We start from the raw sequence: 14,123 nt of genomic DNA, 5'->3' as shown, positions 1-14,123 counted from the left end.
AGCAAAGCAATAAAATAAATTATAACTAAATAACCTTCCCCTTGGGCTTAGCCTAAAATAATCAGTTAATAAGTGCCACGAAAAGAGTCGAGGAAAGCAAATACAATTTTTTTCTACAAAAAGGAATTTTTTTAAGCCGATTAAAAATCGTTTTAGTTGAATAACCGTCAATAATTGAAAACTGCTGGACATTTACTAATGCGTACTCAACAGTCTCTTATAATCATGAGTGGAGATTAAGAGAGAGACCCTCATCTTATAGTGCCACATATTACTTACAAACATCGTTTCTAGTGCTGCCTTCGCCAGCCAGCAGTTGAGGAACAAGGGAATAAATATGTTTCTGATTTCCGGCCAGAATATCTTAAAAAGAAATTTTAAAAAAGAAGATAAATTTTCGTAAAATAAAACAAAAATATACATCAGTTTTATAACTTATATTTTATGAATTTATTCTATCCCTTCCCTTGTGAATAAAAGACACATGAAAGACACCAAGACCAATTCTTTTGTCAATGTCAACCACAATGGCGGCGGCCATAACGTCAAATTACGGTGGTGTACTATTTGGGCGGTGTAGTTATCGCTATAAATGGCTTATTTATCAAGATACGTACCGATATAACGAAGGGTACTGATAGAATAACCTCTAGGAACATACGTATGTTGATTATCTGACTGATTATTGAACTCTGAAAGAAATAATGATTTAGAGGTTCACGTATATGGAGGCGTTTTATCACGAAAGGAAGGAAGGATGGAATTAAGGGAGGGAGGGAGGAAGAGAGGGAGGAAGGAAGGAAGGAAGGAAGGAAGGAAGGAAGGAAGGAAGGAAGGAAGGAAGCAAGGAAGGAGTGAAGGAAGCAAGGAAGCAAGGAAGCAAGGAAGCAAGGAAGCAAGGAAGCAAGGAAGCAAGGAAGCAAAGAAAGGAAGGAAGGAAGCAAGGAAGCAAGCAAGGAAGCAAGCAAGGAAGCAAGGAAGCAAGGAAGCAAGGAAGCAAGGAAGCAAGGAAGGAAGGAAGGAAGGAAGGAAGCAAGGAAGCAAGGAAGGAAAGAAAGAAGAAAGGATGGAAGGAAGGAAAAAATAACAGGTGAACAGAGTTACATTTTATTGCTGAGCTTACCTTGTTTAGATAACAATGAATAAAAGTATCAAACAAAGAATAGAATGCTATAATTGTCTGAAACGAGAACAAAACATCCTCACTTTAGAGCATTTGACATTAGAGCGTAGCTGCAGGAGGAAACCAAGGAAGAGCAACTGATTACCAAGGGGGGTGGGGTAGGTAATTGAGGAGAAAAGTCGACATGACATGGTTCAATTAGGTACCCCATTTGATTGATTTAGGTGGTGATACCAGTAAATACTCCTTCGCCCTCGGAGACCTGTTGCAATACTCAATACCGTGTACTCAATACCGTTGTTGGTGCCAAACGTTGTCGAACATATATTCAAACAAACATTACACTCATCCCTGTGATTTGACTTTTAGTTCTGGAGAGTTTTAAAGATCGACAAAATCCAGGATGTTACTTCCAGAGTTGGAGCGTACCAGGTAGCTCCACCCCACCCCTCTAAATCAGGTCCTGTAGGATTACAATCGCTTTGACCACATCCCTTACCTGTATAATCCATAGGGGGTTTTCTCTGTATACCCATAATAATGCAATAGGATTACTAGGAACAAATCAAACAACAATAGTCAGATACATTCATTGAGATTTATGGCTGGCATAGTGGCAGTGCACTCGCCTCTTATCTCTGCATGGGGTCTCATCTTTGATTTTCTGAGTATATATAGAGTGTTTTAGGTTTCTCCCTTGATTCAATTTTTCCCCCGAGGTTTTCGGTTTTCGTCACTTCTCAAAAACCTAAATTCACATTCGGTTTGTGAGTTAGTCATGCCCTGCCTTAGATCAGCCCAGAGGTTGTTTCAGGGTTCTATCTGTGAGTTAGCCATGCCCTGACTTAGATCAGACCAGAGGTTGTTACAGGGTTTGATCTGTGAGTTAGCCATCTCCTGACTTAGATCAGCCCAGAGGTTGTTTCAGGGTTTGATCTGTGAGTTAGCCATGCCCTGACTTAGATCAGTACAGAGGTTGTTTCAGGGTTCGATCTGTGAGTTAGCCATGCCCTGACTTAGATCAGCCCAGAGGTTGTTTCAGGGAGGGATCTGCGAGCTAGCCGAGCCCTGATTAGCCCATGGCCAGAGGTTGTTTCAGGGGTTTAATATGTGAGTTAGCAGCGCCCTGACTTGGATCAGCCCAGAGGTTGATTCAGGGTTCGATCTATGAGTTAGTCATGTCCTAACGTATATCACTGATCCAGATCTTGTTTCAATCTGTGTTTTAGGGTTCGTTAAAATGTGAAGGTTTTAGAGGTTAAATTGGCTAATTTTGATTACCCATTGACCATTCCATTGATTGTTTTTTACAATCATAATACAAAGAAATATCACAACTTACTATTCTATAGAAGTGTGTGGCTTGTGACAACACCATTTGGTAGCGTTAGCGATGTCTAGCGATGTACATCCATAACTGAAAGGAAAATGCGCATCATTTCAGTACGATGTCTTGACTCAAGGATGCGAAGGTGATCAACAGTCCCCGATTCACCTCTCCCCCCTGGTGTACTCCCCCTACCCTACCCCTGTGGTGCTTGTGTGACCTACCAGTGTGCTGTATCAGGGTCTGTATCTTGGACGCTTCTTACGACATATAAAACACAGGAAATTATTTTTACGATGAAGCGAAATGTTTGCCATCTTATACCTGAAAATGAAATAAATGCAATAAAATAAAATAAAATAGGATAAGGAATGGTCCTTTTTTTTGTTTGTTTGTTTTTGTTTTTGTTTTTTTTTGTTGTTGTTGTTTGTTTTGTTATGTTTTGTTTTTTGTTTGTTTTTTGGTGTTTTTTTTTTCATGTAAATGCTCATTCCTTGAACCACAGGGTTCCCGCATTCAGCTATTTCTATCTATGGATCTGTTTTGAACTAAACCATAAGGCAGGTGTTTGTTTAGGCTATCAAAACTATCACCAGCAGGGAGGTGTTACGCCGCCAGCATGAGGATCATTGATATAAGTGTCTATCTCACAGATTGAACCTTGAAGCAGCCTCTGGGATGATCTAATCCTAAACAAACATGGCAGTGGCTCACAGACCAAATTTGAATTTAGCGTGTTATCACAACGAGGTACAACATATTGGTTTAGCCTGGTTTTGCTTTCAAAAGATTCTTGTTACAATCTATAGCGGCCGCAACGACTCAAACTACAATTACTATGCAGTATTGAATATTACTAGACAAAAAAAAAAAGTTGATGACATCGCTTTGTGCGCCGGTGCGGCTTTTCTGCCCTCCCCCCTCCCCTTTCCCAAATCGATCGACCATTTTTAAAAAATGCAATCCAAATGGCTTATCCAAGACCTTATTTGGCTAAATATTTGTCTTGATGGAGCCACACTGACTCGTCATGTGATCTCTTCGACCAATGAGTGCGAAGGAAAAGGTGCTGGTAATTTTAATTGGTCTGTAAGGCTGGGTTATGACAAAAAGTCAAATGATATCATTTGAAATGTCGATATCATAGCCGTAATAATTGTGATATACAAACTTACGAGATAAAAAAAAAGTTCTAGTGAATATTGAATACTGCTCAGTGAAACGGTGTTTTTAGCTTTAATTTCAACAAGGCATCGACGCTATATATCATAACACGTGGTGTTGATATTCAGAAAGCATTCAAATGAATAACAAAAACAAACAAAAAAAATCAAAATTCATACTTACTATATCTTTGATTAGTAACAAAATAGAATCTCAGCCGCTCCTTGAACGATTTATCGTGTATATAATGCTCCACATGCACCCTAGAAATGAAAGACATGAAACATCAGGGGAGAAAAACATATCGAGCCCAATATATTAATCATCTGTTCGTTATCCATTGTTGAAGCCGGTTGGGAGCATTTGATATATATTATTAAAAACGCTAGAATCGCCCATTGATTTCAGAAAAGACAGTGATAGTTTTTCTGGAGTATATTTGTTTTTGTTATCAAAAGATGGGGGCGTGATACTTTGATTTGTGAGAGAGTTTTTGTGAACATCTTTAAGATTGGTTTTGCTCGATAATTCTGGCCGAAGAGTTTGGGAGCGGCTATATGCAGACTAAGCGAAAAGCCAACAACCTTCGATGAATCAAATATATTTTAAGACCAAAAAAAGAAACGAAAAAAAACACAACAAAAAACACAAACCAAAAAAACAAAAACAAACAAGCAAACCAAAAAACAAAAAACAACAAAAACAAAAACAACAAAAATGCAAAAAAAAAACAAAACAAAAAAAAAAAAACAAAAAAAAAAAAAAAAAAAAAAAAAAAAAAAAAAAAAAAAAAACAAAAAAAAAAAACAAAAAAAAAAAAAAAAAAAAACAAAGAAATTGAATGAATATTGAATGTACAACGATTCAAACAACTCTTGTCACTTTTTATCATTTATTTTCGTCTTATTTCAATTTTCTCATTAGAGAAAGTTAGATTTTGATGACTGGTAAAATGTATATATTTTAAATCAAGTTTGAGTATCCATGGCAACGCCCTAACAATGCGCGAACCATGCTAACTATTACATTTCTGGAAGCAGATGCAAATTACCATCAAAAACCCAAAGTTTATTGACTTGAACAAAGAAAAATGTACAAATATTGATAACAAGGAAACCAAGGGATTCGACGTCTCCTCATCTCCTTATGTAAACTTTAATCTTTCTTGAATGGCTGTGTTCAAACAACAACCGTGGGGGAGAACGACAATTAGGAACACGAAACTGCTGTGCACAGCTTTTACTGAAATGCAAATGCATGACCTCTTGGTTGCGAAATATAAACAATAAAAAGAGATTCTTCTCATTAAAATGAATAAAACCTAGCTAGTTGGCTCAATTATATCGTTATTAGGAAAATTCAAAATAACTTGGTTATTCGATGAAGTACTGTGGATTAAAACCAAAGATTAAAAATGATTTGTAGGTGTTTTTGTTCATGTTTTCTTTTTACCCTTCTCGCGTGTCGGAAACAAAGCGATCAAATGGAAAATTGATGATTATAAAGTAACACAATTCCCTCTTAACCTCACAGGAACATTTCGCATCAAAGAACATTGTAGCAAAATCATTACATCAAGGTAAAACACTCATAAAAATATTAATAGCTTTTTGACATAAGGAAATCTCAAGAACAGCAAAATATGCCTTCAAAATCGCCGAATATTTAAGACATTTCTGACTATTCATTTTTTTTCCATGGCAGCAAGTAAATAATCGAGTGTTCAGTGTTTAATTTTGTGTTAGCATTTTCTCGTAATATTAAATTAAATTCACCCCAAATGTGTTCAAGAGTAAAAAACAAATCGTAATATGAATTGAGTTGTGAAAAAGCTCAATGTGATATTTTCTAGTGTTTATTTTTTTCTCGTTTTCGATCTTTAGTTGCGGTTTCATGTTACACAATTACTATTCGAAGCAATCTTACACGAATAATTGGGATATTTCGAGCGGGAAAACTCCTAAAAATCCACTGCTAGATGCTAGATACATCCTCATTTCTAACTAACTAGTAGATTTTGGATACAGATTTTTTTTACAAGCACTGCAGTGTTATCTTGTTTTAAAAATTGTGACAGACAGTGTAAACAGAACGATTGAAATGAAACCGTGAGCTTGAAGTAAAACTGTTTCGAAATAAAAGCTCTTTTCCAACCAAATTTTTCTAAAAATATAAATATCAAATATCTACAAAATACAAATATCTAGTAAAATCTCGAAACTGTTATCTCAAAAATTTCACAAAATCCGAGAACTTTGATGTATTTTAGAAAAGGGTACAGTTGTTTTGAAGTTGTTATCCGAGGGAGGATTTTATTTATAAGCACGGTTAACCATCAAATAACGTATAAACTTACCTTTCTTTATCTTCGTTGTTTTTGTCTGAAGAAAGTAAATCTCGCAACCTGTACCTAGGACGTGGAGAATCAACACCACTATGATTAGTACTAGACCAGTTCACTTGTAAATACTTTTCTCTTTGTGGACGCGCCATCTTCTGAACCAACCCGCGCGTAATTCCCCTCCTTCTGCTTCGCCCACGTGTGTGTACGAAATAATAGTGATTTTGTATTTTTGATATTTTTTTAGACTAAAATAATTTTTTTCGCGATAGGTTGTTAAGGCTATTTCATTGTTTATTGTGCGAATAAAGGTTAATCGCGATGGACAATTCTATTGAGATGATTGTGAATTATTTAGAATATAGTACCAGTGGTATGTAAATAAGTCTACCTCATTTAGGAGAAGTTCATTAAGCGTTCAAGCTTCCCGGAAGAAAGCTCAAAAACTACTTAATTGCAGCGCTCTTAAAATGCTTTAATGATTTCTAGAACTCTTTTTAGTTCTAGAAAGCTTCTGTTAAAAAAAGAAAGTAAACACGAGGCCCAAGTTGCTAACTCTATTCGTATCTTCGTCTGGCATCGATTTTTTTTTTTTTTTTTTTTTTTTTACGCGATATGGTTTAGACCCTGATTTAGATGTCAAAGTTTCGACAGGCCACAAAATTGAGTATCATAGAAATGTAGAATATTGCTCATTGAATAGAGTCGTTTGGGTAGGATTATATTCTTTTCTTTCAAGAAACAGACGATATCGAAAATTAGGTTACTACATAAAAGAACGGGTTGATGAAAGATCAAAATAAATTGATCTTAAAAAATCTAGATTCAAGGCTGCCATATTGCATTTATAAACGCATTAGGATTAACTTTTCTAGATGATTAAACGAGGGAAAAAATGTTAGAAACTGAATATTGACTAAAATAAGCATTAATTTTAAATTGGGGGGGGGGGGGGGGGGGGGGGAGAGAATGCGAAAATTAATATTAAGAGCGAGACAAATGGATAAATCAATTGTAGTTGGGAATTTGATATGAATAGAGAGAAAAGGATACTTGAGAAATGATATCTAATGACGCAAGTAAAGATAAAACAATTGATACAAAAGGTATGGAGAACAAAGGATGAAAGAGAAATTCATGGAAATAATGAGAAAAGTACTTTGAAAAGCTGTAAAAGAAACAAAACGAACGGAAATAAAAAAATTGACAAAGGAAACACGAGAAAGAAAAAAAAAAGAAAGAAAGAAAAGCGAAGTGGAGTAATGTTAGCTGTAATGATTTCATTTGTTGGAGAGAAAAGGAAAGAAGAAAAAAGGACGAACGGAAATGTATGGTAAGTACTGAACTCGAAAATCATTATCGCAGGAAATAAAGAAATCTAGAAAAAATCAAATAAAAATTTTAAAAAATAAAAAAGGATAAAAGGAGGAAGCATTATAGAATACAACTAACAAACAAAATTATTCTAATTATTCAAATAACATTATTTTATGAGTTGTCATATTCGCCCTCAGCGCACGCAATCTAGTTTATTCTCGTAGTTTAGTCTACCTCATTTCTGATTGGTGTAGAGCAGATAATGGACCAATCAGAAACGCGCTAAAATCAATTTTAGGTTTCGCTAGACTTTGTCACAGGGTTGTTTAAATCTCAGGGTCGTTTAAACCTCACTTTTCATTGGTCAATTACCGCCGTGTACCTAACCAATAAGAAAAGGAAATCTAAATAGACCAATCAGAATTTATTTGACTTTGTCACATGATTGCTTTGGCCTTACTTCTGATTGGTCAGATTTAAGGGTAGCTAAACAATGAGAAAAAGAGCAATTGAAGCTCGTGTACTCCCACGAACGTGTACTCCCATGAAGTCACATGACTGGTGAGATTTGATTAGAAAAAATAATCATGGTAAAATCGTGTAAATTATTTGATATTATGATCAATAATGGACTAACAAGTCATCTTGTGCTGTGATATTAATGGGAATATGGCGGCCATCGATTAGGACGGTGACACAACTGAATAAATGAGATGCAGGAGTATGGATTAATTGAGTAAATGTTAGTGGTCAATGCTTTTAAAAAAACTCAATTTTAAATAAAAAAAGGAAAAATGGAATGCAATAAGATGAATAGAAGGATAAAAAGATGCAACGGACGAGATGGGAAGGGATAGGAAAGGATGGGATAGATAGGCGGGATAGATGGGATAGGATTGGATAAGATAAGATAGGATAAATGGGGGAGTTGGCGGATAGAAAAAAGGGGATAAAATGGGATAGGATGGGATAAAATGAGATAAGACAATATGAATGGGAGGGAGAGTTGGGATGAAATAAGAGAAATGAATTAAAAAAACAATGTGAAGGCAAAATTAGCAAAAACGTTACATCACAAGCAGTTTTAAATTAACATTAATTGGATTATAATTAACTAAAGTCAAAACAGGTGAAATAACTCCCAACTAATGAAAACTTGTAAATTAAACACATTTAAAACTCCAACATTTCTGAATCATGATCAACCTCATAGTCTGTACTGAAGTAATGAATGCAATAAAAAAATGTATACTTCTGCATCAAATAATTAATAATTTTCTCATCTTTTCTTAATTCTGAAATATTTTCTTAAAGTGTAAGCATATTGTCACTAATGTCTAGGAAAACTGGTAGATTCATTTTGAAAATAGATCAACCTGTTTTTGGCCCCCTCCAAAAGTTACAAAATCTCTTTTGTTTAACGGTTTCTCAGTAAAAGATACAAGAATATGGATACAACTAAAAAGAATCTTATTCTCAAGACCATGTGTCATTCTCTTGAGTTTCATTTCTTTGTTTAACGGTTGCACATGAGAAGACACATGAATATGGATACAACTCAAACAAGGAATGTTATTCTCAAGACCACGTGTCATCCCCTTGAGTTTCATTTCCTTGTCTAATGGTTGTGCATGAGAAGACACATGAATATGGATACAACTCAAACAAAGAATGTTGTTCTCAAGACCACGTGTCATTCCCTTGAGTATCTTTTCTTTGTTTAAGGGTTGCCCATGAGAAGACACATGAATATGGATACAACTCAAACAAAGAATCTTATTCTCAAGACCATGTGTCATTCCCTAGAGTATCATTTCTTTGTTTAACGGTTGCACATGAGAAGACACATGAATATGGATACGACTGAAAAAAGAATCTTATTCTCGAAAGAATGACACGTGGTCTGAAATGGGAAAACATTACGCACGTCTATTAACAGCATATTTCAAATGAGCTCATCGCTATTTTCACCTGTTTTGACTTTAAACACAATTATTAAGCATCACATGAATGAATACATTAACCTGCTTTCGATATTCGGGTCGAGTGATTAAGCAATATAAGATCCGGGCGTGTCCAGGAAATTAAGTAATAATTAGATGTTAAATGATTGATTCTATACTTTTGAGATCAGCTATGTGTGAAACCACTTAGTACTGACTTTGTCGATAAAAGCATAATTACAACCAATGAAAAATTGATAGATAGAAAGGAATTAGGCATTCCGAGGTTAAGAGAAAAACTGGGTCGAGTTGACATTGCGGTGCATTGTGGGGCTGTTTCAAGGGACGAAAAAGACACTATTTTGAAAATGTCCCCTAAAACAGTCCCAAACAAGGGGCGTGTCCAGACGTCTCTTGAGAGGGGGGGTTCCAGATTTCTTATGGTGATTGGCTCTTGAATTCAAAACTAGGTGACCAACACCGATCGACGGCAAATTTATACAGGAGTTTTTGTTTCCTATTAAGTGGAACAAGCTGTTGGACTATCACTAACTTAGCAAATAAAGGTTCATGTCTCAAAAAGTTTGTTTACCATGAAGAGGGGTTCTCCGGAACCCCTGGAACCCTACCCTGCACACGCCCTTGCAAGATGCACTACAACGCCTGAAATCAACCTCGAAATGTGTAATACAAAAGGTTTGATGAATTTACAACAACTGATAACTAAGCACGTTCAGTTTTCCATTTTTGACACGTCAAAAACTTGAAATTCGGTTAAGGATTTAAAAAAGTGTACAGTAGTAAAGAGGTTAACGTCTTAGTGGCGGTTCATGTTGTGCGCATACCGTACAGATCTGAATCTGGTTCTATAAAAACCCACGAGAAAAGTTGTATTCACTTTTTAACTGTTGCTGGTTTTCAGCCATCCCCAAGTGAGAATGTAATTACAAAACACACGGCGGCCATGTTGGAGGATATAACAAAAGAGACTAATGATGAATCTTTTGTTAAATTCATCTAACATGGCGGCTGTGAAAACCAACAATATAGGTATTCAAGTCTAATAATCGAAAAAGAAAAAAATACATTTTTCCAGTTAAAAGATAGAAATATTTTTTGTCTATTCTGCTTTCATTGGAAGAACCGCTGTGCAAAATTTAAATATATTGCAATTGGATGTTTGACTTATTTTCCTGGATTCTCGATCTATCTTGGATTGCTGTTTTCAATCACTCGGAAGGAATATCGAAAGTAGGAATGCAAAAATTAACCAAAATAAAAACAATAACTGAACATAAAAACACTAACGTTGCATCATCCATGTTTCCCGAGCTGTCATTTACGTCTTTATGAGATCTAAACAAAAATGAATTAGCGTTTGAGTAGTTAAGTGGTTTGTAAGACAATCGCTTGAATTGCAAAAGAATTCTCTCAATTGAAGCAATCAAAGTCAGCCAAATTACCTTGACATGATAACGAGGCGGTTGAACTCAGTAACCGAGCCGCTAACTTATGAAATCAGAAAAAATGGTAACCAGGCCTAATGGATGAGAATGAGGTTGTTAGATGGCTACCAAGTCTCTTTTTATAGAAAAAAAAGCCAAAAAGCCAAAACTAAATAGTCCAGTTTCGAGCTTTAAATTACCACTGTGTTTCTTGATTACAGACTCATTTACTCAGGCTTAGTCCTCGATTTTGTGAAGAATATTCACGTGTTCCAGTCAAGGTCCGTCAAGTTTCAAAGTGCTTCGTATTGTTAAAGTTGTGCATTCTTTACTTTATCGTTGGTATTTGCGAGTAATTAGACACTGATTCGAGGCTAAGCCTAAGTAAATGAGTCTGTAATCAAGAAACACAGCGGTAATTTGGAACTCGAAAAGGGTCTATTCTTATGGCTATGGGCGAAACTGAGGCAGTTGAGCAAAGTCTGTTTATAACGAAAACGAACTAGCTGTTAACCAGGTCTATGAAATGAAGCAAATCAGTCAAGGTGAGTGCGTGGTAGGATGAGTAACCAGGTAAATGAAACAAAACGAGGCAGTGAAGTCGAGTGTTTGGTGAGTTAAGTTACGAGGTCTGTGGATTAAAGCGAGGCAATCAAGGTGAGTGTGTGGTGAGCTGTGTAACCAGGTCTATGAATGAAAGCGAGGCAGTCCAGCTGAGATTATAGATATGAAAATAAGCTGAGTAACCAGGTCTAGTGATGAAAGTGAGGTATGCCAGTCAAGATTAATATATGCATGTAAATGAGCTAAGTAACCAGGTCGTTGGATGAATTTGATGACGTCAAGCTTAGTAACCGGGCCTATTATAAGAAGCTTGGTAACCAATCTTGCTATTATTGAAACTAATATCACTTGGCCTTTTTTGCTCTAAATATTTAATGATAATGGAATGATATATTCGCTTTCTGGAGTCAATTTTCGAAAGGCCGAGCTCAACCTCACTTTCATACTAAGGCTTAGTTACCTTTCAAAATGGCGCCGTAAATGAAAGTAGAAAAGCATTTTCTTTCAATTATTCAAGCGACTGAATACAAACCAAAGCCAAAGCTGCTGATATATTGTTAATAGTATTAGCCAAGCATAGCCATGCATATCATTAGTACATACAAAATTATATATTAAAAGACAATAAAACAATAAAACAACAATACAAACAAACAAACAAATATATATATGACCCACGGGTCACAAACGAATACAAATCTATTTATTCCCAAGAGAATGATTAGGCTTTGAATGCAAGGATAGATTTGATAAAAACTGACGTTTTGGCTATAATCTGTGCGGATAGCCTTGATATCGGAATTCCTATAATGAATTTCTGATCAAGGCTATAGCCAAAACTTCATGTTTTATCAAATCTACGCGTTTAATCAGAAATTCTTACATTCAAAATTATGTCAAAATGCTAAAGCCTCAAAGAGAATAAATATCTCTTTTTAAGCCTGCACATGGCATCCTGATGTAACGCTGTACGTATAGGGAAAAATCTAGTATAAGCCAACATGACTGCCGCTTGAGAAAAGCCGGTCATGATATATAGTTGTCTTAAGCGACGTAAGTTCTAATCGCTAGTTTCGTGAATAGAATCATGGCGACTCTGAAAGAGTAATCTCTACGATTTCAGCTCATCGATCTTCTTGATATCTATAGGATTAAAGGTTTATGATTTTGACATTTATTATTGATCGCATACTGACTAGTTAATGGCGTGCTGCTCAAGGCAAGTCTATTTTCATTATCGAATATTTGTGTCTAAAGACCGCAATTACAAATTGCTTAAGCTCTTAGACAGCTGACTGTAGACTAGGGAAAAAAGACTAAGAGTTTCATCGTTGTCGATGGTAAATAAGTTATGACATTGGTTTCACTTGAAAAGCTTGTCGTATTTATTAGGACAATTAGCGAAGGACAGGAATTAAGGAGGGAGGGAGGGAGGGAGGGAGGGAGGGAGGGAGGGAAGTAGCGAGGAGAGGGGAGTTGAACGATGAACCAGTCTACACTCTAGTTTTATTTTCCCCCTCCTTCCATTCCTTCCTGCTTTCCTTCCTTCCACTTCTTTCTTTCTTCTTCTTCCTTTCTTATTTTGTTTCCGCTATTAGCTCCTTATACTGTAAGACGACGCTTAATCAATACTGATTAATACAAAATTGTGAAGATCTAGCCTGCTCACAATCCCCTTATCAATCTTTTACGTCTCAGAAAAAGCTACGCTATAGAAATATCTGGTTTTCGCTAACCACACAAGTACAAACATAGCACAAGAGTTCTTATTTCAATGTAAAGATACGCTCGACGCAACAGAAGCACAAGAAATGGGGGAAAAATGCATCATAGGATTTCCCGACCGTTACCGTTGAAAACAGGAAAAAATAGAAATGACAATGAATATAGATGCCTCGAAGTGTGGGCTACACCACTGTGATATAAAGTGGAAAAGGTAAACTTGTCAAAGTCGTAAAATTAAACCCATCTTTTAAAAGAATGTCGTTTGTCTAATCTATACAGTTTTATAGTCGTGGCTGTAAGTCTGACCTACATAATTACTACTGTAATATTACTTTATAAATTTAGATTGTCTTGCATTTTCAGATCACAGACAGTTTGTTTTACCAAGTCTGCTAATCCTAAATGAACTTTTAGCTCATTAAAATTTAAAGAGCAGCAGCGTCCAATTAGTCATTGCACTTAGATGAAAACACTGTCTATCCCTGAGAAAGGGGAAGTTAAGGTTGCGTTCAGACTTTCTCATAATGAGTTTCAAGTCGTTTACATTTTCTTAAGGTGTTTTGAACCAAGTGTCTAAAAAGTCAAATGGAACAAACGGTTCTCTTTCCATTTCCTTAAATTTTCATTCAATTCAAAATTATTAATCTTTAGTATAAGTATACAGGCTGATTATTGAAAATCTCGCGCCTGATTGGTCGAGAAACTCAGATTATCACACGATAATCACCTCCAGCGATAATACAAAATGGCGGCCAACCGCTTTGTTGCTGTTACCAGGAAAAAATGTGTCTTTTATCTTCTTTTTTTTCTTCATTTTTTGAAAGAATCACCTGTGATTTTTTACTAAAAAAAATTATTCATCTCAGGCTCAGTGAATATCGGGAATAATAACCTCAACTTCGTTTCGGTTATTATTTCCCGATATTCACTTCGCCTTCGGCGAATAATTGTTAATCATTCCTTCGTACAGCGTTTTTATGCATTGAAACTTGTCAAAATCGACCAAATGTCAAAAATTAGGCTTATGACTGCTGTTAATCTGTTGCTCGGGTTTTAAATATTCTACATTAAATTTATCGTTAAAAATCATGAATCATATGCAATTTATAGAAAAAAAAAAGAGAGAGAGAGAGAGATAGCTAAATTATAACTTAAAAGATACGAAAATCAAAGT

General features: G+C 35.7%; 1 protein-coding gene across 1 annotated transcript in view; it reads right to left on the bottom strand.

Annotated features, from left to right (window-relative positions):
- Positions 1 to 14,123, bottom strand: part of LOC116300801 (potassium channel subfamily T member 2) — a 31,158-nt gene that overhangs the window by 15,402 nt on the left and 1,633 nt on the right. Inside the window, exons 2-11 of the mRNA XM_089024899.1 lie at positions 10,524 to 10,571; positions 7,910 to 7,972; positions 5,971 to 6,024; positions 3,798 to 3,877; positions 2,675 to 2,774; positions 2,466 to 2,540; positions 1,623 to 1,677; positions 1,124 to 1,180; positions 618 to 692; positions 280 to 363 (exon numbers count right to left, since the gene is read on the bottom strand). Of these exons, the coding sequence (XP_088881025.1) occupies positions 280 to 363; positions 618 to 692; positions 1,124 to 1,180; positions 1,623 to 1,677; positions 2,466 to 2,540; positions 2,675 to 2,774; positions 3,798 to 3,877; positions 5,971 to 6,024; positions 7,910 to 7,972; positions 10,524 to 10,571 (691 nt within the window). The remainder of the gene's footprint in view (positions 1 to 279; positions 364 to 617; positions 693 to 1,123; positions 1,181 to 1,622; positions 1,678 to 2,465; positions 2,541 to 2,674; positions 2,775 to 3,797; positions 3,878 to 5,970; positions 6,025 to 7,909; positions 7,973 to 10,523; positions 10,572 to 14,123) is intronic.

Source organism: Actinia tenebrosa, unplaced genomic scaffold (assembly GCF_029948245.1).
Source record: "Actinia tenebrosa isolate PJP-AT-01 unplaced genomic scaffold, QUT_ActTen_1.0 PGA_scaffold9__36_contigs__length_13948895, whole genome shotgun sequence".
In the NCBI taxonomy this organism is placed as follows: Eukaryota; Metazoa; Cnidaria; class Anthozoa; order Actiniaria; family Actiniidae; genus Actinia; species Actinia tenebrosa.
This window is presented reverse-complemented; position numbering and strand designations above follow the sequence as displayed.